General features: G+C 34.9%; 1 protein-coding gene across 2 annotated transcripts; it reads left to right on the top strand.

Annotated features, from left to right (window-relative positions):
* The first annotated feature begins 179 nt into the window (after positions 1-179).
* On the top strand, positions 180-21,896 carry LOC109064616 (lactadherin-like). Of its 2 annotated transcripts, none has more exons than XM_042753726.1 (10): positions 180-382; positions 8,182-8,307; positions 8,420-8,551; positions 14,979-15,092; positions 15,306-15,487; positions 15,591-15,746; positions 16,337-16,481; positions 17,762-17,946; positions 18,762-18,917; positions 20,948-21,896. In XM_042753726.1, the coding sequence occupies exons 1-10, from the start codon at positions 304-306 to the stop codon at positions 21,089-21,091; spliced, it is 1,419 nt and encodes a 472-aa protein (XP_042609660.1). In that variant the 5' UTR covers positions 180-303; the 3' UTR covers positions 21,092-21,896. The 2 variants fall into 2 exon arrangements, with proteins under 2 accessions (XP_042609660.1, XP_042609659.1); XM_042753725.1 differs by having other exon boundaries at positions 17,744-17,946.
* Positions 21,897-24,726: the final 2,830 nt, after the last annotated feature.

Genomic DNA, 24,726 nt, shown 5'->3' with positions numbered 1-24,726 from the left:
GTAAACACAGCAAATGCCTGAAACCACCAAATGTTTTCTCGTTCTGTAAACCGAAATGTTTTGTTTACTGTATCAAGTCAATCAAGCAGCGCACTGTTATTCGCGCTAATGACTACCCTAGAGGGGCGGGGCCATATTTTAAAAACAGGATGTAATTGGCTGAGAGCAGAGATACACGTGGGAGCGCACATATTGTCCCTCACTCGCCTCTAATCTTGCCTGTAGTCATAACGGCGAACGGATTCGCACCGAACGACTCCTGAGACCGACGAGAAGTTCACCGAAGACCTGCAGTTCGGCACCATGAGAACTTTCTCAAGCTTGTTTGTTAGTTTGTCACTTTTTGCGGCGTGTCTTGCTATTTCAATTTCCACTGCGAGCGGTAAGTGTTTTTGTTTTCGTCTGTGCGTTGCGTAGAGCGCTATAGAAACAGCATGGCAAATTACATTAATAAACAAAACAAGTTAAAGTCTACGGTTTAGTTTGATGCTAAACGTTTAAAATGTCAAGACACCAAACGGCTTCTTTTCTTAATACTTTTATTTTGCGTGTATAATATAGCCTGTGTTTTTACTTTGATAAATTTAGTAATGAATGAATGATGTTTAGTGTCCATCCTCAAACAAGTCTTGGCGGCCTCACTTTATGAAAAGTCCCTCTGGTCATCTAGTTGATGTCTCTCTTAGATCAAAATGTATATTATTCGTGTCTGTACTTGCGTTTAACGCCTTGGGCTCTCTGCTTTATCCTTTTGTTGTCTATACAAAACATCATGTCCTGATTTCAATCCATTACCAGTGACCTACAGGCTTGGACAGATTTTATAGCTGCATAGTCAGATGTGGAAGACCATTTGAACACCAATTTCATGCCTTTGCTACTCATGTATGTTAAGATTTTTTGACAGCATATCAAAATTAATTTCCTCCATATACCCTAAACAAACAAACAAAGAGAGAGATTACATTTGTTGTACTTCCAAGTGTTGTTTTTAATGTCTGGATTTCAGTATTCACTATTTAATTGGCCCTATTACTCATTTTAGCCTCCACGGATGTTGTTACTTGTTTAAGAATACACTTCCCCATCTGCCGTAGAGCCTCAGGCCATGATCTGGCTCCAGTCTGTAGGTGTGGTTCAAGTGACCAAATCACTGAGTCACTTCCAATGAATGTGGCCACTTTAATATACAGCGGAGGCCAGGGCACTTCCTGCCACTAATGACCAGTGCAGCAGGACAGGTTTGCGCAAACTTTTGGAAAATTCATACTCTTTCCTGCAGAGTTTCATTACTGTAATATTGACTGCTTTTTGAGTGGTTTGTGCTTGTGTTCCAGAGAGTTTTCCACGTTAAAGGATTTTCCGTGAAGTTTTCAAATGATACAGTTGTCGCCTCCTTGATCTTGTTCATTCACATGAAATTGGCGCTCTATGATGTTAAACAAAAAGTTCATCGAGAAAAGAGAATTTTGCACATCATTTACTTATCTTCATGGCTATCCAACACCTGTGTGTTTTTTTTTTTTTTCCTTCCATGGAGCTTAAAAGGAGATGTTTAGCAGCTGAGTGAATGGTGACCATACAGGACAAAGAGCAATGTAAAAGGTGTCTGTATGACTTTTGCAATATATTTCAACTCTTCCTCACACAAATCTATATTATGGCCTCAAAAGACTTGGGATGTAGTCATATGGACTATTTTTTGATGAATTAAGGTGCATTTTGGAGCTTGACATCTGCTGATCACCATTCAGTGTCAGTGTGTGAAAGAGAACAGCGTCAATATTCTGCATAACATCTGCTTTTGACGGAAGAAAGAAATCATACAGTTATGGAACAACTTGAGGATGATTTCACTTTTGAGTGAACTCTCCCTTTAAAAGTTGAGAATTGTTTGTCTCACTTATCGGATTGAGAAGGTAAACAGCTTTAAGCTGCACTCTCAAGCTGATCTAAGATCAGCACTCATCCATCAAAATCTTGCAAAAACTGCTTAAATTCAGCAAATCCAGACTTTTATCAACACAACCCAGGCCTCTCAGGTCAGCTGATGGAGAGTACGCTAATTATAGCGACTACATAGCCTCCTGCTTTTCACTCGCTCTCTTCTGCTAGAATGTGTTTGCGAGCCGTTCAAAAGCTGTCGCGTGGCCCGTGCCATCTGGCAGCGGGGTCTTCCCCTCCGGGGATGGGCTCATTTGTCCTGACTCCACTCCTAATACCGGTCCAATGAGACTGCTTCTCCTGTGATTAATTTTCAATAAGCCCTAATCAATGTTTCATTCATAGGCAGAGCAACATGGCATTTCCCATTTCGCTCCATCTTGGTCTCATGCTCCATTTTCCAATCTGCTGTATTGAATTTTTAAAATCGCATAATCCAACACTTGTCAGAAAACTTTCTTTACCAGTTTTTGAACAAATATACTGCACTGAATTTATGTCAATTTTGAATCTGTGTAAAAGCATGTCAAAATATTATGCTTTGCATTATAGCATTTCCAAGTAAGATTAATTATAAGCATATTTGCGTTGCCTTAGAGAATGGCTGTTTTCTCTGTACATCAGAGTTTATTTTTAGTCTTTGTGGGTTATTTTTAAGAACAGATGGCTTTGGTGTTCTAGAGAAATCCCTTTAGTTTACAGAAATCTCACCTGAAGATGCAAGCTTACTGACAGTTTACTAAAAAAAACAGTTTATTGGTCAAAGAACAGTACGTTTCTTATGTGCAGACCATGTCTTTATGGATCATTTGCTTGGTCATTAAGAGGTGCAAGCCACACGGCTCAGTGCATTAAGCTGTTCTGGGAGTTTTAACGTGGGATTCAGTGACGTAGGAATGTGAGGTTTGGAACACTGAGTTCTCCAGGGCCGTATGAAGGCATCTGAAATGATGTGCGAATGACCGCATAGATGAGAAAACACACTGTGCATTAGCACACACCTACACACATGCATATTCACACCAGCAGTAATGTGGAGTAACAAATCCAGGACACCTTTAGCATAAAGTGTGAAGCAATAAGCCTTAAAATAAGTTCCATGGTAGTCTAAAGCTAACACTTTAGGAGTTTAAATATACACAGAGGTTGTAACAAAAATCAGCACATAGACACAGATCACCTATTTTTAACAACTTAAAAGGTTCTGTTACATAACTTGGATGTTGTATACATATTTTATCAGTGTCAAGTCTAAAAGAGGCATGCAGTATTTATTTTCTTCATTTTTTCTTTAATTGTTCATTTTAAGCCCACTTATAATTAGTGGTTTTTTGTGTTTATTAGTTATTATGTAAATTATTATAATATGTGTATATTTATATAGTGCTTTCAAACAATTATTATGTGTATATATAAATACAAACACATGCATGTATATATTTAAGAAAAATATGTTTTGTTTATATATTAAATATATTTAATAAATATATAATTGTATATACATCATGTAAATATTTTCAAAATATATATTGAATGTGTGTGTATTTATATATACATAAAAACAAACACAGTGCACATACATATATTTTGTAAACAAAAACTTATTTTGGATGTGATTAATCGCGATTAATCGTTTGACAGCATTAATTATAAAATATGGGAGAAGAGTCAAAATTATCTCTTTTGTGCTGCTGTGTCTTGTAGGCACATTTATTTATGTTTGATTAACTATTATTATATTATTATTATATTATGTATATTAATTATCACTTTTTTTAACATTTAGATTACCCATGCCTTTATCTAACCCTCAAATAATCTGTAAAACTATTGCCAATAATAATGTAATAACACTGTTTAATGTGTAAATCTCAAAAGAAATTTCATAAACTTTTTCATACTGTTAATTTTAAAGTTGTGATTTTCTTTGTGATACACTTGTAGCATTTTAAACAATTAAAAAAAAAGTTTTTAAAGATTTATTTTCTATTCAGACAAAATATAGAAATTTAACATTGTCCATACATAGGTTATCAGCAATAATATGAAAATAAATACTGGCAGCATATCTTCAATGCTATTTGTTATGGGAAGGACATTTTGAGTTGTGGAAGTTACAGTATTTTGTTTTATCAAACTGGGATTCGGTGTGTAGGTGTATTGTTGCATTTGCGTGCCCTCACATGCACGTGTGCAGTGTTTCGGTTATCCTCCAGTAGGTTGTTTTTGTTTTGCACCTGTTCTTAATACGACAGTCAAGGGTTCTTTTGTTGGTCAAGTGTGCGTGATCCGCTCAGCAGATTGTAGCTGAATGATTCCTCATGCCGATGACTCATTTCTAAAGCCCTTCCCTACTTTTTAAGCGTTATTAGTTATTATATAATTATTGTACTCATAAGATTGCAGATCAGGTCATGCTTCTTTGTGAAATGACTCAAGTGACGTTCCAGATAAATGAAATGAAGGAGCGAGTGGTTTTATGGTTTTGAGCTGTTCTGTTATTTTCAGCTTTGAACTGTTCATTTTGGTTCTTTAAGTTAAAAAAATTAGTATTTTTCTGGCAAACCATAATAGTAGCACATCAAATGTGTTTGTTATTGGACTGTTTACTTTAAAATTTAAAGTTGAAGTTTGTCATTTTTGTGCCACTAGTATCACCAAACTCAATTGCAATTGGTTCAACTGGTGTTATTCCAAAATTCTTATGTTTAGGTGTATCTCTTTAAGGCTGCACATTTTTAATATCAGTGCAGTCACAGTAAGAGTGTTTTGACCATACTGGGATTGGGTCAGTTGCACGTTGGTTATTACTCATTTTGTGAGTTGGCTCAGCACTGCCCGCTTGTTTTTTCAGGGTCACAGTTGTCTGGCCAAACTTCATTTTTTTCTTTCTTTGTCCCTGTTTGCGTGCCTCATTTGTGAGAGAGCAGCGAACACTCCCACATTTGCCTGCCTCTACACGTTTAACTCCGAGAAAGACTGATATACTATAGCGCATAAAGCCATCTATTTTAAAGCCTGTGGGAATAATCTGCTCTCACTCCCATTTCAGAGCTTTTGCTGATCAAAAGGCCAGCTCAGCTGATGAGACGCTGATCAAATGTTTCACTTCATCAAACATCTCTGCGTTCAGCTGAAGTGTTCAGTTCTGTCTAATGGCCTTCCAGAACGTATTAGGCCAACATGGAGTTCTCTGACAGCCAAACTAGGTTAAGAATAGCTAGTAAATGTTAGGTAATACATCATGATGTGGAATCCCTGACATGAATTATTATCCACCCTGTTTAGTTTTCATAAATATAATCTCAAGTATAGTTATAGCAATAGTTTACCCAAAAAATTACTCAAACTCCTGTCATTCCAAACCTGTAGGCCTATTTTTTTTTCTTCCCAAAAGGAGTTTCTGATATTTATGCTCCTCATTTTCATAGAATGAAAGTGAATGGTGGCTAGAGAACTACTACTAGTGCTACTAAAACAATAAATGCTAAATAAAATAATTTAAACATAAAAACATCAATAGATAAATTAATTTTTAAACTGGCAAATTAAAAGACATTTAAAATGGTTAAAATTCATGTTTTAAAATGTAGTTAAATATAACAATAAAATTAAATAAATTATTTTGTGACCCATAAATACACATTTAAAACAATGTAATTCATGTTTAAAAGATAGTTAAAGCAACAAATGAATACATTTAAAATAAAAATAAAGTTTTTAAATGCAATGCCTTTTCAATTCCTTTTCGATTTTCCAATCAATTTTATTATTATTATTATTATTATTATTATTATTTAGTTCTGTCAAATGATTAATCGCAATTAATCGCCTCCAACACAAGTTTTTGTTTACATAATATGTGTTTACTGTGTACATTTATTATGTACATATAAACACACACACACATACAGTATATATTTCAAAAATATTTTATGTATTTATATATATTTATATTTATATAATTTATATTATATATATATATATATATATATACATATATATATATATATATATATATATATATATATATATTATATATATATATATATTTAAAATATAAACATATTTTTCTTAAATACATACATTACATATATTATGTAAACAAACTTTTATTTTGGATGCAATTAATCGCGATTAATTGTTTGACAGTGCTATTATTATTATTATTATTATTTTTATTGATAATAATAATTGATATAAAACAAATAACTTTAATGCTTTTTTTTTTGCAAAGTGCATTTCAGAAGAGCATTTACCAATCAAATTTTGTATTTATGTATTTATTTATTCATTCATTTATTCATTTATTTGAGCTTGATTAACTTTCACCTTCATCGTTTGGAAAAGAGCAGCTTGAACAATCTGCAAAATGTCTTATTTTGCATTCCACAGAAGAAAGAAAATCACATAGGTTTGTAATGACATGAGGGTGGGTAAATGAGGATGGGGTAAATTATGGTTTCTGTTCAGAGTTCCATTTCTATGGAAACAAAAGCAGAATTGTGACTAGCAGTGAGTTGTGTTTAAAGTTATTAAGCCGCAATGAATTACTTTCAGTTCTCAACTTCTTGTTGATTTTGTCATAACTGTGTTCCTGTGGCTCAGTGGTAGAGCTTTGCGTTAGCAGCGCAAAAGGTTGTGGGTTTAATTCCCGAGGAACACATGTTAGGTAAAAAAAAATAAATGTTAGCCTGAATGCACTGTAAGTCACTTTGGCTAAAAGCGTCTGCTAAATGCATAAATGTAAATGTAATAACTGTTCGGCAAGAAAAGCTTGTTGACTTCGAATCCTTCAGGCTATCCATAGACAGTTTCTGTTCCCCATGGAGTTTTCTGTGCTTATCTGGGATGGGTTGATCTGAGTTGCTAAACATTTTCTTCCTGGCGTGTTATATCAAAAGCAATTCCAAGGGAATTTTTTATTTTATTTAGTTTTTTTTTCCCAAGAACTAAAATTAGTTTCCTTGAGAAGATTGAAAGGAATTGTGCTTTCAGCCTTCTGGTATAGCGTGAAAAGGAGGATGCATTCCATTCCAAAGATAAACATTGCAATCGTTTGGATAAGAAGATTTCTGTTTATGCAGGCCGGGGCTTTATCGTTATCCCAGCAGCTTCAGCCCTGAGCGTGAAGGCTGTTGCCTTTTGTCACAATTAGTGGAGGTTGTTCGCCAAATGATGTCTCGGTGCGAAACAAGTTCACACGGTTGAAACCTGCCGTGGAGCTGCATGAAACGTGGGCTAATTATCATTTGGAGTGCCGCTCACCTAGAATAAACTCTGCTGAGTGTCTCCGTTGTGGTATTTTGGATTGGCGCCAGGGGAGCACACAACGATGTGCAGGAAGTCTCTCACAGAGGTGTCATTTACACAGAGTGGTGGGAAGCCAGCACAGATTGTGGAAAGTTGGAACTCCGCAAATTCAAGGCCTATATGTGTCAGGATAAAATTAACAGTTAAAGATAGTAACAGCTCCAAAAACTGAAGTGGGATATTTTTGTTTTTTGGTTTCCATTTCAGCATATACATAAAATGTAAGAAGTGCAGTTTCTTTAACTTAATGCTGCAAAAAAAATTCAAATTCTGCCATTTTGTTTGCTCCCCCGGCCCTTATGTAGTTCCAAATCCATATATTGCTTATTTTTTTCCTTCACTTTTTATTTATTTATTTATTTATTATTATTATTATTATTACTTACATTGATCCTTTAGCATAATACTCAATGTATTAAACATTGCATTTTATTTATTATTATTATTATTCTGCTTAATTTCCATTTGAATTTCCATACTTTTTTCCTCAGTCCATTGCTGTCCCACGTAAACATTCCTGACCTTCACAAACAATTTTAATGTAGACCACAGGACTGCAGAGAAACTTCTAGAAGCGTTTGTAATGCTGCGGCCTCGTCAGCAGTTTGGGTCGTGTCCACTTTGTCCAACCCTAATAAAAACATGACCAAACAGTGAACCCATTGTCTTTTTCACTTCCCTTTTTAAAAGAAACAGAATTCTAAACCATCAGAGGCATCCCATCAGAAAATACTGCTGATGGCACTGAATTAAACCCAACTTAGCATGAATAATTTCTCTTTAATCCTTCGTGAAAAAGATTCATGTTGCATGGATTAGAATGTAACAATTTATGTAAGTGTATAAAAAAGTAATTCTGTTCTAATTTAATGAATATTAATAATCGATGTAATATAAAAAAACACTATCTTTGTCTTTTCTCAGCTGACAGCTGTAAAGTAAATGTGTGCTTGAACGGAGGAACCTGTGTGACCGAAGGAGGAAAAGATCCCTTTAAATGCATTTGTGCTGAAGGATTCACTGGACCCACCTGCAACGAGACTGATTTTGGTAACCGTTTTATCAGTTATTTAAGTAGATATATGTGAACATATATGTGCAAAGGTTACTTGTATGTATTTCAGCTAAGGTTTATCATTTCTCACATGACCTTTGTTCTCAGGGCCCTGCAACCCTAACCCTTGTAAAAACGATGGCTCCTGTGAAATCGTCACCAACTCCCGAAGAGGAGACGTCTTCAGTGAATATGTCTGCAAGTGTCCAATAGGCTTTGATGGAATCCACTGCCAGAACAGTGAGTCGCATTTATCCAAACTGTTGGATCTGTTTCACGCCAAACGTATAAGTGCTTATCAGGAGACACCACTGAGAATTATGAAAAACTCAATTGCTGTGAAATCAAATTTACATTAGGATGGAGATCACATCTGCATCCAAATGGTAATTAATTCTCACAGAACAGAACCCAGATGGCCAATTATAGATATAAACTGCCTAAATCAGCTGGATTCAGTCAGATTTACTGAATAGAAGTGCTGTTCAAAATGTGTTCACATTAGTGAAAGCAGTTCGCTGTTGGTCAACATGAAGAATTTGCATTAGCAACTTCAATGTTGCATGCTGGTTGACACATTTTATAAATTCATACAAGTTTTCTTTAGCTTTTATGTTTCTTATGAACTGTGTTTGGCCATAGCTCCCATGCAAGGACAAATTAGATACTGTATTGCAGAAAGTGTTTATTAGAAGAGTTTTTTTTTTTTCAACATATCACATGCAGCTGTTCTCTTCAGAAATGCATGACTAATGGTTTCACCAAGTACCATGCTCTACGTCAATTCCAGGAGCTCTCCGGATGTAATGAGGACAGATGGTCAAATCTCCGCTATCTTAACAGATGCAGCTGTTAAGACAGCAGAGAACCGCTCTAGTCTCTGCTGTCGTCGGCTGTTGGCTGAGGGGTTGAACAGACCTGCAGCCCTCAGCACAAAACACTACAACAAACAGCCAAGCCATGACTGCGTGGCCCTTCACATAGTTCCACAATTTAGGATAAATCACATTAGCATGATGCTAAAATGCTCCATGCATCCATGACATGCATCCACAACGATTTAATTCCATAATTGTACACATTCCATGGAAAATACATGGTGTTGAACTTGATTTTTGGAAGCAGTATATAATAGGAGAGGCAGGGTCTAAAAACTAAGGCTTAGTGATGTCATGCATACAGGAAATTTGTATTAGAGAAGGAGGAAATTTATGCTTCTTTGGATAATTTGACTAACTCCAAAAATTAAAATAAATAAAAAACTATAACTTGATTGACAAATGGATTTGGCCAAATAAAAGCCAGAAATCTCTCCATAATTGAACATTGCTTTTCCATGCTATACATTTAAGACAGCATTGATTTAGTTCACCACAGAGACTCCCTCATGTTCTCTCTGATTACGGTGGACATTATGGCTTCGGAGCCAGCTTTCCCGCGCTTGATAGCAGGGTTATGATGTTTTGACTGGGTTTAGTTAAACATGCGGGCTCATCTTCAATGTGGCTGGGAATGTGGCTAGATTAGAACGGCAATGACATTGAATTGACTGTTTCGAAGCTTCTTAATCGTCTAAATCATGCTCAGATGATGGCAAAGATTGTGGAGTACACAAACTGCATAGTTTACTGTCAAACATAGTGGCAGCACAAATTAAAATATGAGTGTAGCGTAGCACACCCACGCTGTCGCACACTAGCCCTGTTGCTGGGGTAAAATACAAGTGGAGGAGGCAAAGTAAATGAAGTCCGCACACATCCTCGGCTCTCAGCTGGCAGAAATGTTTCACTGACAGCATGAAATTGGTCTGAAAGCCCCGCAAGAGGCCGTGAAATCTGTGTCAAAAGCTTTTACGCAGTGGAGCACTGGTCACATTAGCTGAGCTGATTGAAATAGAAACCTGCTGGAGGGTTTAAACGCGGAATCAGTGTCTCTCTTGTGTGTCTGCAAGTAAGTCGAAGAGTTAACGAAGCGCTTGATTCCTGCATCTAAAGCTTGCTAGCTAAATTGGTGCTGCCCTTCTGCCACTACGGTGTAATTTCCCTATTTTCCAGTGAATAAGAGCTAGTTTTCTCACTCGAATTTCTCACCTCTAATTGCTGTATTTTTCTCAACCAGTGTCTTTATTTTCCTTTTTTTCTCACTAATCTTTCTCGGTATTGCGGTCATGGGATTTTAATGGCTGGTTATGGCTTAAGCGCAAAGCATTTCTCAAACTGGTCCATAGCAGTGTAGTATTTATATTTTAAAGTAACTTTTATTTTTATATTTTCAGTTTTCATCTTACTTTATTTAAATTTAGTAGCCTATTTAAATTTAATAAATGAGTTTGGTTATATTATATTAGGGTTTTTATACATATTTATTTATTTACTTTTTTTAGTTTTCAGTAAATAAATTAAGTTGCCATGGCAGCATTTCAAATTTTCTTTTTTTTTCTTTCATTTTTTTTTTAAATGTTTATATTTATTTTATTTCAAGTTTTTTTTTTTTTAATTAACAATAACTATTTAAATAGTAATAAATGTAGTTAGCTGTAACAACATGGTCCATAGATCATGGCAAATAAAATAAAATGACAAAAAGCACTAACATTGGATTTATTGACTAAATCATCATCTTATTAATGTTTTTGTTGTCTATGTTCTTTGATTGAACTAACATATCTCAACTTCTTATTTAGAAAGATAATTTCGCAAAATGTCCAAATTGCACCTTATTTTGGTCAAGAATCACCCAGTTAGACAGGAAGAGACAGTATGACTAACATAGAAAGCAACCAAATAACATTTAGTTTTGTTTTTACTTGTTTAGTGACAAGTGAGTAAAGATTACAGATTATACAACAATAGGCTAACATGAAAAAAAATACATATATTGTGCAGCCATCTTTACAAACAGATAATAAGAAAAAGCGTAAATTGTATATAGACTCTTTTGACACCGCTTTCTGCATAGACTCAGTGTGTAGCTGCTGTATTTCAAGACAACATTACAGAATCAGCAAGTCGTAAAAGCTTTCTTTTGTTCCTTCCCAGTGTGCTTCAGTTTTTTTTTTCTCTTGGATGCCCCAATTTCACTGTCACATGTGGAAGTGGAGACCTCCTACCTTGCATTTTATTGATTTGGATGATGTTGCAACTGACATAAGATTGCATTTCACATTATGTAGCTAGATATTGATGTTCCCAGAGTAATACAATGCAGTACTGTGTTGAAATGCTTCTCGGTGGGCAGCAATGATCCGCTTCTTACATTAACATTAGGAATAACCGCTAGCATTTTACAGTTTTATTCTGAGTTGCCATGCTTGAAATGGGAACTTGAAATGTCAGGCCCTTGTGAAAAAGAAGTGTGCTTTATTGTATTGAATGTGCATTTGTAGTGTAATCTTAAAAGCATGTTTTTTTTTAAAGCTGTACTTGCAGATAATATAATATTAATGAAATAAAAGACCATTGAAATTGACTTAAAGAGAGTGTAGCTACTTTCATGACTGTTTCTTTATACACTTAAGTACACTTCTAAAAAGGGCATTTTGTAATAATTTCCAAAGTTTTACCTTAAAGTACATTATAAGTCATTGTTTTAATAATCTTTTGATGTGCTTTTGATGAAATACATGTATTTTGTGAAGTACATGATTATAATATAACTGCAGTGTTGTATTTGATAGTACTTAAAGTTCATATTCTAAATACCAAATTGCAACAGTAAGGTGTTATTTAATGCTATATTTGGTTCAGTGCTAAACCCCATTGTAGCCTATTATAACTGTTCATATAAAGCCACCCAAATATATAAATTGAAAAACGTTGTAGAGTTTAATGGTTGTCATTTAGGTAGTTGACATTTAAATGCTTTTTAAGCTGACTTCTTGCTTATTAGCTTTGGTCCCTGCTGACAAAAAGTGCTTAACCACAGAAACTTCTAATGGTACCATTACAAACATTACAAACTTTTAACCATTCAACATGGCCACCAATAAAAGGTTACCAAGCCAGTAGAGACCAACAGTTTATATAAAACTACAAGTCACATTATAACCAGTTTAACAACCATTTACAAATTGATGGTTCTTTGGGTCTGGCTAAATATTAAAAGCCACTCAACTATATAAAACTCCTATTGTTTTTGTTTTTTTTTTTTTTATTTGGGAGGTTGACATTAAATGCTTTTGGATATCTGACTCCTAAACGTTAATTAGCTTGTTACTGGTTTAAAGGGGTCATATGATGCTGCTAAAAGAGAACATTATTTTATGTATTTGGTGTAATGCAATGTGTTTATGCAGTTTAAGGTTCAAAAAACATTATTTTCCACATACTGTAAATTTTTGTTTCTCCTCTATGCCCCGCCTTTCTGAAACACGTTGATTTTTAGCTCATCAGTTTGAAAAGCGAGGTGTGCTCTGATTGGCCAGCTATCCAGTGTGTTGTGATTGGCTGAATACCTCAATTGTGTGACGGAAATGTTACGCCCCTTTCCATACTGTGATGCCATGTCCCAGTCAGAACACCAGTGTGACAAGACAAAACCAATAAAACCCATTACAAACGAGCCATTTGTTGCATCCAGTGGGGAAATAATTACTGATTAAATAATAAATTATACTGTGTTTTTACACTTTTGCATCGTGAAACGTACACAGAAACCATGTCTACATTTATGTTCAGAGAAACAACAAACAACAAGCGCTACTCTACACTGCGCAAAACTCGCGTTTGAATAATCAGTGGCAAATCCTTTACATATGAAAACATACTTACAGGCTGTGAGTCAGAACCATAGACTGTGGTCAGAACAGACTGCATTGTTGACTACTCTCACCGGTTCAGAACACAGTCCTCTGTAAAATGCATTGCAAACATCTGAAAATTTGGGTTGAACTGTTCTGAAACAGTGTTATAAATACAACTTAACCACTGATTTCTAGTCGTGTCCCCTTTTGGAAGAACAAACAAAGTGGTTTCGCTTTCACAACGAAACACACAGCGTCTCCACGACAGCCACAGCAACAATACTACAGCAAGAATAAAGTTACGCCGGCCTTTCTTTTATTGCGGTGTTAATAAAAGTTATGCAAATCTTCCCACATCGTGACGTAGACATGTGGGGGGGGGGTGTTTAAACGAGGTGTTTTAGGAGGGCATGGACAATCTTAACTTTTATAAAGAATATCTCTTTGGGTTTGACTTTGAGTCTTTAGTCCTTTCAACTTTAGGGATCTTATCTAATCACGAACAGCTTGAAACACTCCAGAGAGAAAGTAAAACTTTAAATCGCATCATATGACCCCTTTAACCCATTGTATAGTTGACAGTGTTAACATTAGCAGTTTGCATCTGGATAGCTGACATACTTTCCATTGTTTTGTGGCTCGTTTGTTTCCATTGTGTTGTGCTAATTTCATTGTGTTGCGACTTGTTTCCGCTGTGTTGTGGAGATTTCGTTGTGTTGTGCACTACAGGGCCACCGAAATTTAGAGATGTTCTATGGTAAGACCAAACAAATCAATGTGCTAATCTTTCTTATGAATATAGAGGATAGATGGATTATGCAAAAAATGCAGTTTGAAGCTCCGATTCATCCAGCAGTCATTTTAGGTCAGTCCAGCACAAAGTGACCGCTCTTAACACTTATAGGGAAGTATTGCTCGCTGACCTCTGGAGGTTTGGAAGTGTTTCAGTGTGTCTGAGCACTGCGTTGGCACTGGACCACTGTGACCGGTCACACCCAGTCACGCTCCATCTGCACACACCAGATAATCCCACTGATTTCCTTCAGTTTTGCTGGAATGTTCTATTGCAGAGTCTTTCTGTCTTTTTTTCTGTTTAATTTTTTTTTACCCAACAACATATATTGCCTTCAGGCACATGAGTCTCTAAATACACCCTTACTCTGCATCACCATGTTGACCTTTTAATAATTCTGACACACTTATGTTTGAAGCATGTTGGTGATCTGACGTGGCGCTGTTGCTCATAAGTGGATTAGAAACTTCAGCAGGTCTGCCTCAGCCTCTTATATCCTTTTAATGAACGACTGTAAAGATCCAGTCGTGCGGACATTATGCGGTGTCATATGTGAGTTCCCTTTATGTGCCCTCAATTCTGGGTCGCCATCATAACCATCGTAAGTTAAAAACCTTATGACAGGTATTTCTGGCTTTAATTTTGACAAACATTAGTGTATTTAACTGAGTGATACATCTCTAACTGGATGAGAAAACATTTCTCAGAACAACAATTTTCCAAAACTGTGAATGTGAAGCAAAAACCATGATCAGTTCTTCACGTAGCTGTCAAAACCAAATGATACAGCTGGGATTATATGTATTCAGTCCACATGTAGTTCATATTGAGTAGTGAGTTTCCACTGTATAGCAAAACAAAATTTAGAGTAAAAATGAAATACTGTATTTGGACAAATGAATACCATAAAAATAGCAAAACAAAATTTAGAGTAAAAATGAAATACTGTATTTGGACAAATGAATACCTTTAATTTTTTTTTTAACTTTTATATGCAGTAATATTGACAATAAGACACACTTTAGTGCCTTCATTGTAGAAGTTGCATGTTGCCACCTAGAGGTCACAAAGAAAAGTTTTGCTTGTCCAGAACAGTTTTGATGAGTTTTACAGAAACCTTATGATTCCCACAGATGTGAATGACTGTGCCGGCCAGCCCTGTCAGAATGGAGGCACCTGTCGAGATCTTGATGGTGATTTCACCTGTAAATGTCCCTCGCCCTATGTGGGAAAGCACTGCAATCTGCGTAAGTAGGACACTGCCAGTACACACGTCCACAAACTGTTTTTCACTTTATTTCCTCCACATATTTGGCTTTTCATTTGGTGACTTCATTCAGTGACTACGTCTCTCCTGTGAATGCGGTCTTCACACTGTTTATCCATCTGTCTGTCGCACAGTAAGCCTGTTTGTCTCCTGAGCGCTTGAATATCTGCTAATGTCTGGCTCTGGTTCCCAGGATGCATCTCTCTGCTGGGAATGGAAGGAGGAGGCATCTCCGAATCTCAGATTTCTTCCTCTTCTGTGTACTATGGCATTCTGGGATTGCAGCGCTGGGGGCCTGAATTGGCGCGACTGAATAACAAGGGACTCGTTAATGCTTGGACCTCTGCGACACACGACAAGAACCCCTGGATCGAGGTAAACAAGTCTGTTTGGTTTACTGGTTAAATACATATTTGGAGTTCAATTATTATTTGTGCTGACCCAAAAATAACTCATTTAATGACTTATTTAATGACAGCTGAATCTGCAGAGGAAGATGCGTTTCACTGGCATCATTACCCAGGGTGCCAGTCGCATGGGCACAGCCGAGTTCATCAAAGCCTTCAAGGTGGCATCCAGTTTGGATGGGCGAACCTACACCATGTACAGACTGGAGGGCCAGAGCAAAGATGTGGTGATGATTCACTCATTTTTCTCTTTATTTTTTTTTTTTTTTTTTTTAGTGACAGTTTTGGTTTGAACTTTTTGGGTGTTTGTTTAACTGTGAGCACTTTTGGTCAGATGTAGTGTTTAAAAAATGTGTAAATATTATATTATTATAAATATTATAAAAGAGTTTCTGATTATTTCACTGTTTGTTTGGATCACCATAATTTTAAAAGTAATAGTAATTAGTATATTTAGAATTGGATTTTCATGGTTTAAAATTAAAATGTTGGGTCTAGGACAAAACTGTAAAATAGATGAATAGTAGTAATATAATAATTATGTATTACTACATTTATTATATAATTGATTAATGTATATGTATGTATTGCATATTTAGTAATACATATAGTGATACAATAATTTGAAAAGTTGTCAAAAAAATAAATTAAGAAATTATAAAATGTTTGCAAGTTGGTCTTAATGTGAGAGATAAATCCCTGGGACATAAAAACACCCAAATATGTTCATTCAGTAGCATTTGTCAAATGTTTCATAACCTGTAATTATATTACAGTTTTTAAATAACTAATGATTGTATGCATTTCTGTTCTCCAGATCTTTGTTGGTAATATGGACAATGATGGGACAAAGACTAATTTGTTCGATCCTCCAATCATAGCTCAGTACATACGAATCATTCCTGTTGTGTGCCGTAAAGGCTGTACACTGAGACTGGAGCTGGTGGGCTGTGAACTCAACGGTAAAGTCCCAATGATATTTTTGCATGTTTATACATTCTTAAGAATAGGTTTATGGAGGCCAAAAGACAAAACAAGTCCACTAGAATATGGTAGTACTGCTGTGGTTTTATGGAAGAAAAAAATCACAATTTCCTGCTCGTCTTCGTTAGTGGTGAAGTTAAGCACCGCAGCCTGTTTGGCTGAAGGAACAAAGTCACATCTTCCCAAGCTGGGACCCTAGCCAGTAAACGTTCTGAGCAGAAACCTCTCAGACTTTTGACTTATTTAGCACATTTGACACAGTTTTGAGCTGCATATAGTGATGATGAACAGCACTGGTTAATTTGTGTGGTATGTGCTTGGTACATTTCGTTCTTGTTTTCTGCAAGCGTTTAAGAAAGATCCAAGTCTTTTCTTGAATATTTGTTTAAAATAATATTATATTATGTTATGTTATGTTATATTATTATATTATATTATAATTATTTTAATGTTTTGGCCAATAAATTAGTGAATAATTATACAATTTATTTTAGAAATGATAATATTTATTTATAATAAATATAAATTTATTATTATTATTTGTAATTTATATAATTTAATAAATTAATGAAAACTGCGTAATGAATTATAAAATTCAAATTAATGTATAAATTATGTAATTATATTATATTATGTAAAAAAATATAACTAGTTTAATATTATAACAATATACTAAACCACTGTATACAGTTATGATCTCAATTGGCATCTCTATATTATAATGTACAGTATGAACAATAGAAATTCTCTTTGAGATTAAACATTTATCAGTGTTATTAAATGATTACTACTTTTAAAGATTAACTTAAGTGAGCTTTACATCATGGAAATGGTCATCTAAATGTAAAAACTGAGGAAATTAGCAAGTTTAAATATTGAATATCAATGATACTAATAATTTTTTTAAATAGTCCAGTATCAACCGATATGGTATGTTATATCATGCATCCCCACATGAAAGTCTAATTTCTAATCACTGAAATGCTGCAGATGTCAATGTTTCATTCACTCTTCCATCTGTGTCTCTCAGGCTGTCCATCACAGCACGCTTCACACACCGCCAGCTCTCGCCCGCATGCGCTTCACACACACCCCATCACACACAGCATCTTGAGCTCACCTGCATGAAACTTGCTCAGCGCTGATGTGGTTTGTGCCGCTTGTGCTGACACGCTTCCCATCCATCTCTCTGCCACTTCCTGTCCCGTCCCCTCCCTCTTTCTGTTGTCTCACTTCACAGTGTATTTGAACACGACAGGTTGCTCCGAGCCGCTAGGTATCAAGTCACGGCTGATCGATGACAGGCAGATGACAGCTTCAAGCACTTTTCGCACCTGGGGGATCGAGTCGTTCACCTGGCACCCACATTACGCTCGTCTGGACAAGCAGGGCAAGACCAACGCCTGGACAGCAGCCAGCAATAACCACTCCGAGTGGCTGCAGGTGAGATGACAAACTTGTAAGCCAGATATTTACATCTGGAGTGTGTATTTAGTTTTTTGATGTTTGATTTTTAATTTTTTTGTTTTTTGTAGTCTTATATTTTGTGAAGAGGTAATGCAAAGGCAATAATAGTGTGGAATATTCTTACAATTTAAAATAACTCTTTTCTATTTGATTATATTTTAAAATGTAATTTATTCCTGTGATGCAAAGCTGAATTTTCAGCATCATTACTCCAGTTTTTAGTGACACGTGATCCTTCAGAAATCATTCTGATATGCTAATTGTTGCACAAGAACATTAAAAATGTATTCATATCAGTGTTAAAACAGCTGCTTAATATTTTTGTGGAAATCGTGATACATATACAAAAAGTGAAACAAAAGTGGCATATATTTTTGTAACATTATAAATGTCTTTACTGTTTTTTTTTACTAACCTCAAACTTTTGAACAATAGTGTATAAGTCACTTCAGCTTTAACCAATGTAATTTTTATTAAGCGGGAGTATTGCCTGGATACTGTCCGAGATGAGTTTGAGTGTCTTCCCTTCTGTTAATGTCAGGCAGTGTTTGTATAGGAAATGAATTCATTCTTGATCATTGCTTTGGGATCCTAGCACATTTACACATTGGATGACCTTTCAGAGGCTGTACGCAAACAGATCGCCCTGATTTTCAATCTGCACCATCCTGAGAGGCTATCATTTACAAACAGCAAACCTCTTACAATTACACAATTATCTGGAGGCCAGTAATGAATCTGTCATAACACAGATCATTATAACTAAATGCCAGTTTTTTTCTTTCTTTTAGGTGGACCTGCTCAGACCAAAGCGCATCACAGGGATCATCACGCAAGGGGCCAAAGACTTTGGCAACGTGCAGTTTGTGTCCGCCTTTAAAGTGGCTCACAGTGATGACGGCAAGTACTGGACCATACTCAAAGACGACAAGACAAAAACAGATAAGGTTGGTTTATAACCATGATTTTATTCCTCACTTGAATTGAAATCAAAATTGACCCCTAATTACCTAGTTCCTTTTGAATCAAGTCTTATCCTGACCTATACATTAAAGGTTTCACTCAGAACACAAATGGGTTGAAAATCTTCATGTCGATTTAACTGACATTTTTGTTTTTATGTTTTAGTGGCTGTGATCAGTGTTGTTATTAAACAACATTTTAAGTAAAAGTATAAGATGGGAAAAACTTGCGTAACATAATTTTATTCAAGACAACTCTTGGGATAGATTTATTAGTGTAAGTAGGTTTGGTTTTGGCAGACTTGATCATATAGGGTTAGTTCATCCAAAAATGAAAATTCTGTTAACAATTACTCACCCTCATGTTGCTCCAAATCCGTAAGAGTTTCCATTCATCTTCGGAACACAAATTAAGAATTTTTTTTATACATCCCATGAGACAGCAAGTGTCCTTACACCATCAAGGTCCAGAAACAAGGTGACATCAGGGGTTCAACCGTCATTTTACGAAGCTACGAGAATACTTTTTGTGCACAAAAGAAAAATAAATGACTTTATTCAACAATTCGTCTCCTCTGCGTCACCCTATAGCGCCATTTTGGAGAGTATGTCACATGGATTATTTTACCGATCTCCTTGCTATGTTTCTGGACGTTGATCGTGTAAGGACACTTGCTGTATATGGACGATCAGAGGGCTCTCAGATTCCATCAAAAATATCTTAATTTGTGTTCTGAAGATGAACAGAGGTCTTACGGGTTTAGAAAAACATGAGGGTGAGTAATAAAAGACACAATTTTCATTTTTGGGTGAACTATCCCTTTTAGTTTATGATCTGAGCATTTAGCAGACTTGCTTCTGCTAAATATTCGGATCATAAAATGAAAAGGAAACATGATGCTGCTAGAGAGAGGAAGATCCCCCGTAGTGGATCTAGACAGGTGGTGCTGGGGAAGAGGTGGGGTAAGATGAGGACCTACATAGCACACAAACATAGTATTCATTGAATATGTCCTGGTTATATAGGTAAACAGTAATGAGTATGTAAATCCGATTTGCTGAAAACATTGAATCGAATGAACCAATTATAATGCAAGTAAAATTCCATGGTGGAACTATTGATTAAATATTATGTTTCATAATAATTTGTTTGTATGTTTTAGTGCCAGTTTTTAGTGTTGTTAACCTAAACTATTAAAAATGTTTTTTGTTAATTAAAATAAAGCTAAATTCAAATAAAATATAAATATTTCATGAAAAACTTGGGGTAAAAAAAGGAAATTTAAGATTTAAGAAATAAAATTTAAGAAATGTTGCCTTGATTGAAATAACTGAAATAAAATGTTTAAGTTGAAGTACTAAAATAAATTAGTTTAAGAATAAAATTAATAAAAATGTCAAAAGCACTAATTTACTTAAATGAAAAACTGAAAATATTCAAAGGAAAGCTATTTCAAACGATAAATACATACTATAACAGCAATTAACTAATAAAATAAAACAACTCTACTATGTTTATGTGCTCAGCACTGGTATACTTTTAGGATCTATGAATTCAGTATGTTAATATGGAACTGTGAATTCTATATCAATATACCGATCAATTAAATATATCAATATGTCAAATATGTCAATTATTATAAAACTTAATGGGATAGTTTCCATAAAAATGAAAATTCTGTCAGATTTATTTTTATTCATGTTATTTGTAATTTGTATGATGTATGACCTTCTGTGGAACATAAAAGAAGATATTTTGAGGAAATGTCCATTTTTAAATGGACAAAAAAGTTGAAACATTCCTCAAAATATCATCTTTCGCATTCCACAGATGAAAATAAGTCTCTCAGGTTTGGAACGACATGACGATGACAGAATTTTCTTTAACAGACTCCGAACTTCCGAACTGGCCACAGCGTTGGCCACACATCTTGTGTACATTCTGTTTTTCCCCCCTATCCGTCTGTCAATTCCTTGTCTCAGCCCATCTTTATTTCCTTCTGCTTCACCTGCAGATTTTCCCTGGCAACAGCGACAACAACGTGCACAAAAAGAACGTGTTTGAGCCCCCCTTCTACGCACGATTCGTCCGCATCCTGCCGTGGGCGTGGCATGAACACATTACCCTGCGAATGGAGCTGCTGGGCTGCGATGAGTAGAACTCCTCCATCTCTCTCTCTCATTCTCTCTCTCTCTCCTTCTCCTCTTTTATACTTGCCTCCATTCCTTCTTCCCTCAACCATGCCTGCACTCCCTCACTCTTAGCAACAGAGGGCACCATCGCCACACCACCCTGCACAGCTGGGGACCCATGTCACAGAAGCTCAAACTCACAGCGTGATGCATTTAGCATTAAATATTTTGTACTAACTATAGTCTGATGCAGTGGCCATTTGTAAATGAAGTCGATGCTAATGTGTGTTAATGTTTATTCACACTAGATGACCATATTAGGAAATAGCTTTTTTTTTTAGTTTTTATAACTTTGTGTTGCAAATGAGTTGTAACAATTTTATTTCATTTTATGTCAAATAAAACTCAAACTCAATTACAATCAATTGGAAAAAAGACTGTACATACCAGATAAGTCACAATTTATTTATTTACACAGGAATCAGTGTGTTAGGTTGGTTGTAAATGCAGCCAAGCTGTTTTTTATCTTATCTTATGAAGTAGTTTAAATTAGGAAGTGATGAAGTCACAAAATATGGTTGTGCTTTATGCTAATTTGTATATTATGTAATGAAAGTAGCAATTTGATCATTTGTTTCTTGTATAAAATATTTGGTTTAAATCAATTAATTTTTTTTTTAACTAGGCTAATGCATTTTTTACAGTCTCATCAAACCTTAGTATAAAAAGTGACAGTCAATCATTTATTATTATTTGATTAGTTTTGTTTAATTTGAATGGCCACGGATCTCAGGTGCAGTTCAATCATTTGCAGTGTGCTACTGAATTAAATTTTTTTTTTTTCCCATCATAATTCTTTAATAAACCTCCTTTTTATGGCACAAAAATACTTAAAAGCCAAAGTGGTCTCATGTTTTTCTTATTATGATGTCAGCAAATGTGTAATATTTTTATTTTAAATAGGGCCACACTTGCATTCTAAGCTTTGACGTACCCTGTCACAAGCTTGGTCGCATAATGAGATTCAGGATGGGTGCAAATCTAATTTAGAATAATTTTTACGGTGGCACTGAATCTCTGATATGACCATCCAATCTACATAATGTTTTCAAAATGATGCATTGTGACCCTCCACCCCCCACCCCAACCCATCCATTTGAATAAATTTACAATTTTGGGCTTGTGCAATATGATACGAGTATTAATATGAATTAATATTAATAGAGCTTTAGGAGAAAATATATGGGCAGTATTTCTCTGAGATATTTTCTGAGAAGAATTGAAGTGGTATTCGAGGTAACAAACACTGAAGAATATTCTAATAATCCAGCATGATTTCTGCATTTAGGTTGCATGTGTTTTGATTTTCTCTGATATGGATTCTGTACTGATGTTAGCATTTGATTTTTCATTGCTGTAAAGACACATTGACTTTGTTATTTCCATTCAGTGTGCTCTTAAACTTTTTGTCTTTTGTAATGTTTTAATGCCTCATACTGTAGCTCTCTTCTTGTGTTCAGATTGTTTAGACTAGATGCATTTCCTTAGTATTTCTTGAAATATTTTCCTCATGTTTTCCACTGTAGAAACAAATAAAGAATATAATAGATACTTATGGCCTATCAAGCATGTTGTGTCTTGTTATGAAACCTCTGTAATATGCTTTTCAATTATGGTTAAAATCTTTGGATATTTCCCAACTAAACACACTGGAAATCATCAACATTCTTTAGTCTTCTATTAACCACAAAAAAAGTCACAAATTAAATATAAAATATTCATATTTCTCATATTAAATAATATTATATTTTATAATAATGATGTATTTATCATAATATAATTATTAATAATGATATCAATAATAATATAATGATCATCATATAAAATAATATAATAAAAAATAGGATTTTATTATTTTATTGTATTATGTGTTTATGTATTTATTTGTACCCTAATAATAGTATAAAATAACAATGAAATATATGTAAAAAATAATTAATATAATTTTTTTATTAATATGTTTAGTATTTTATTTTAAGTGTGTATATTGAAAAATATATTTGAGAATTTTATTATATTATTATAATTTATTTGTACCTTGTGCCAAATAGGCCCTTCATACAAAGTCCCTTTAGTTCTGATTGACTGGAACACACTAATATACAAGCTCTAGAGGCTCAAAGCAGGAAGGCAGGAGAGAATCAAGTGATAGTCTAAAGAATGGCAGGAAAACAGCAGCACCCGATGGGCAAAGACAGGAAGGATTCTTTTCTGGAAAAACAAGGCTATTTTGGATGAGGTATTGTGGCAAATATTTTGTCAGGAGCAAACATTCTTTGCTTTCTAATAACATCTCTACAAAGGAAATCTCGCCTCATTGCTTGACAAGTTTATGAGGGGTTGTAAACTGGGTCGACATTTTTAAAATTCACCCTCACTGTCAAAATCATCAGTTTAAACCGAAGTATTACTAGAGTTTCACTGCAAGCTTTTTCTTGATGGAAACTGCCAACATAAATAAATCAAAAACCCACAAAACTGTGTGGCTAAATTCCATTCATTCACACGCATACAGTCATTCAGAAGATGATGTTTGGAGGCACTTACATATATTGTTCAAGCCCTTTCAGCGCAGTAATTCATAGGGAACACAATCTCAAAGAAACACCCTTTGAGGAGATGATGTTTGGAGAATAAAAAATATACCACTGATTCTGCACATTGAGTGTCAGTTGTATCCTTCATATACTGTACATATCTGTAAAAAAAACAACAACAAAAACATTTGATATAGATTCACTACTGTTCGGAAGTTTGCGATAAGTACCCTTTTTCTTCATTTTATTTTTATTTAAAGAAATTAATACTTTTATTTAGGAAGTATGCATCAACAAAAGTAGTTTTGACTTTATTTTGAACCTTCTATTAATCAAAGGATCTTGAAAAACACAAAACTATTTTAAATATTGATAATAAATGTTTCTTGAGCAGTAAATCAGCATATTAAAGCCTGGAGTACTGATGCTGAAAATTCACTACATTTAAATAATAATAATAAAATAAAATAGTATTTTTATTTAAATAAATACAGTGGCAAGAAAAAAAACATCTTTCAAAAACATTAAAATATCTTACTGACCCCAAAATCTTGAATAGTACATTTCTCAGTAAAAGATCATGTAATATGAAAGTATAACTTTTAAAAGGCATTCATTATTCTGGAAAATGCACAGTGCAGCTAATTAACATTTAAACGCTTTATTTGTGTGATATAATATTTGAAATCTTAAAAATTGATCATTTCCAATAACCTTTTAAACCGAAGAGAGTTTTCTCTCAGGCAGGCTGCAGTAACTAAGACTGACAAGTGCGTCAGGAGAATCTAAAACATTTACATCCAGCCATTTTGGACCTATTCATTTTGGGCAAACAGTTAGAGTACAATGTTCTTCCCAACGATAGCTGCCAAAATCATGCTTCTGTGAAGCCCACAGCTATTCAAAGGGTCTCTGCGTTCCTTGCCTAAGGCGACGGCTTTCATCTTGGCTGTGGGGACTAATTGACGGGATCTTCAAATGCGTCGCTAATGTTGTGAGCATCTGTGAGAGAGCCGATGTAAATGTGCTCACTCTTGTCTTTTAAAGTGTCCATGATGTATGAT

Source organism: Cyprinus carpio, chromosome B25 (assembly GCF_018340385.1).
Source record: "Cyprinus carpio isolate SPL01 chromosome B25, ASM1834038v1, whole genome shotgun sequence".
In the NCBI taxonomy this organism is placed as follows: Eukaryota; Metazoa; Chordata; class Actinopteri; order Cypriniformes; family Cyprinidae; genus Cyprinus; species Cyprinus carpio.
Note: the sequence above shows the minus strand (reverse complement) of the source record. Positions and strands in the feature narration are given on the sequence as shown.

What these genes read in the sequence shown, in the direction of transcription:
- LOC109064616 (XM_042753725.1), top strand. Translation starts at nt 304, where the DNA reads ATGAGAACTTTCTCAAGCTTGTTTGTTAGTTTGTCACTTTTTGCGGCG. An exon ending in ACAAGAACCCCTGGATCGAG is followed by an intron (nt 15,488 to 15,590) that starts GTAAACAAGTCT and finishes ATTTAATGACAG; the next exon opens with CTGAATCTGCAGAGGAAGAT. An exon ending in ACCACTCCGAGTGGCTGCAG is followed by an intron (nt 17,947 to 18,761) that starts GTGAGATGACAA and finishes TCTTTCTTTTAG; the next exon opens with GTGGACCTGCTCAGACCAAA.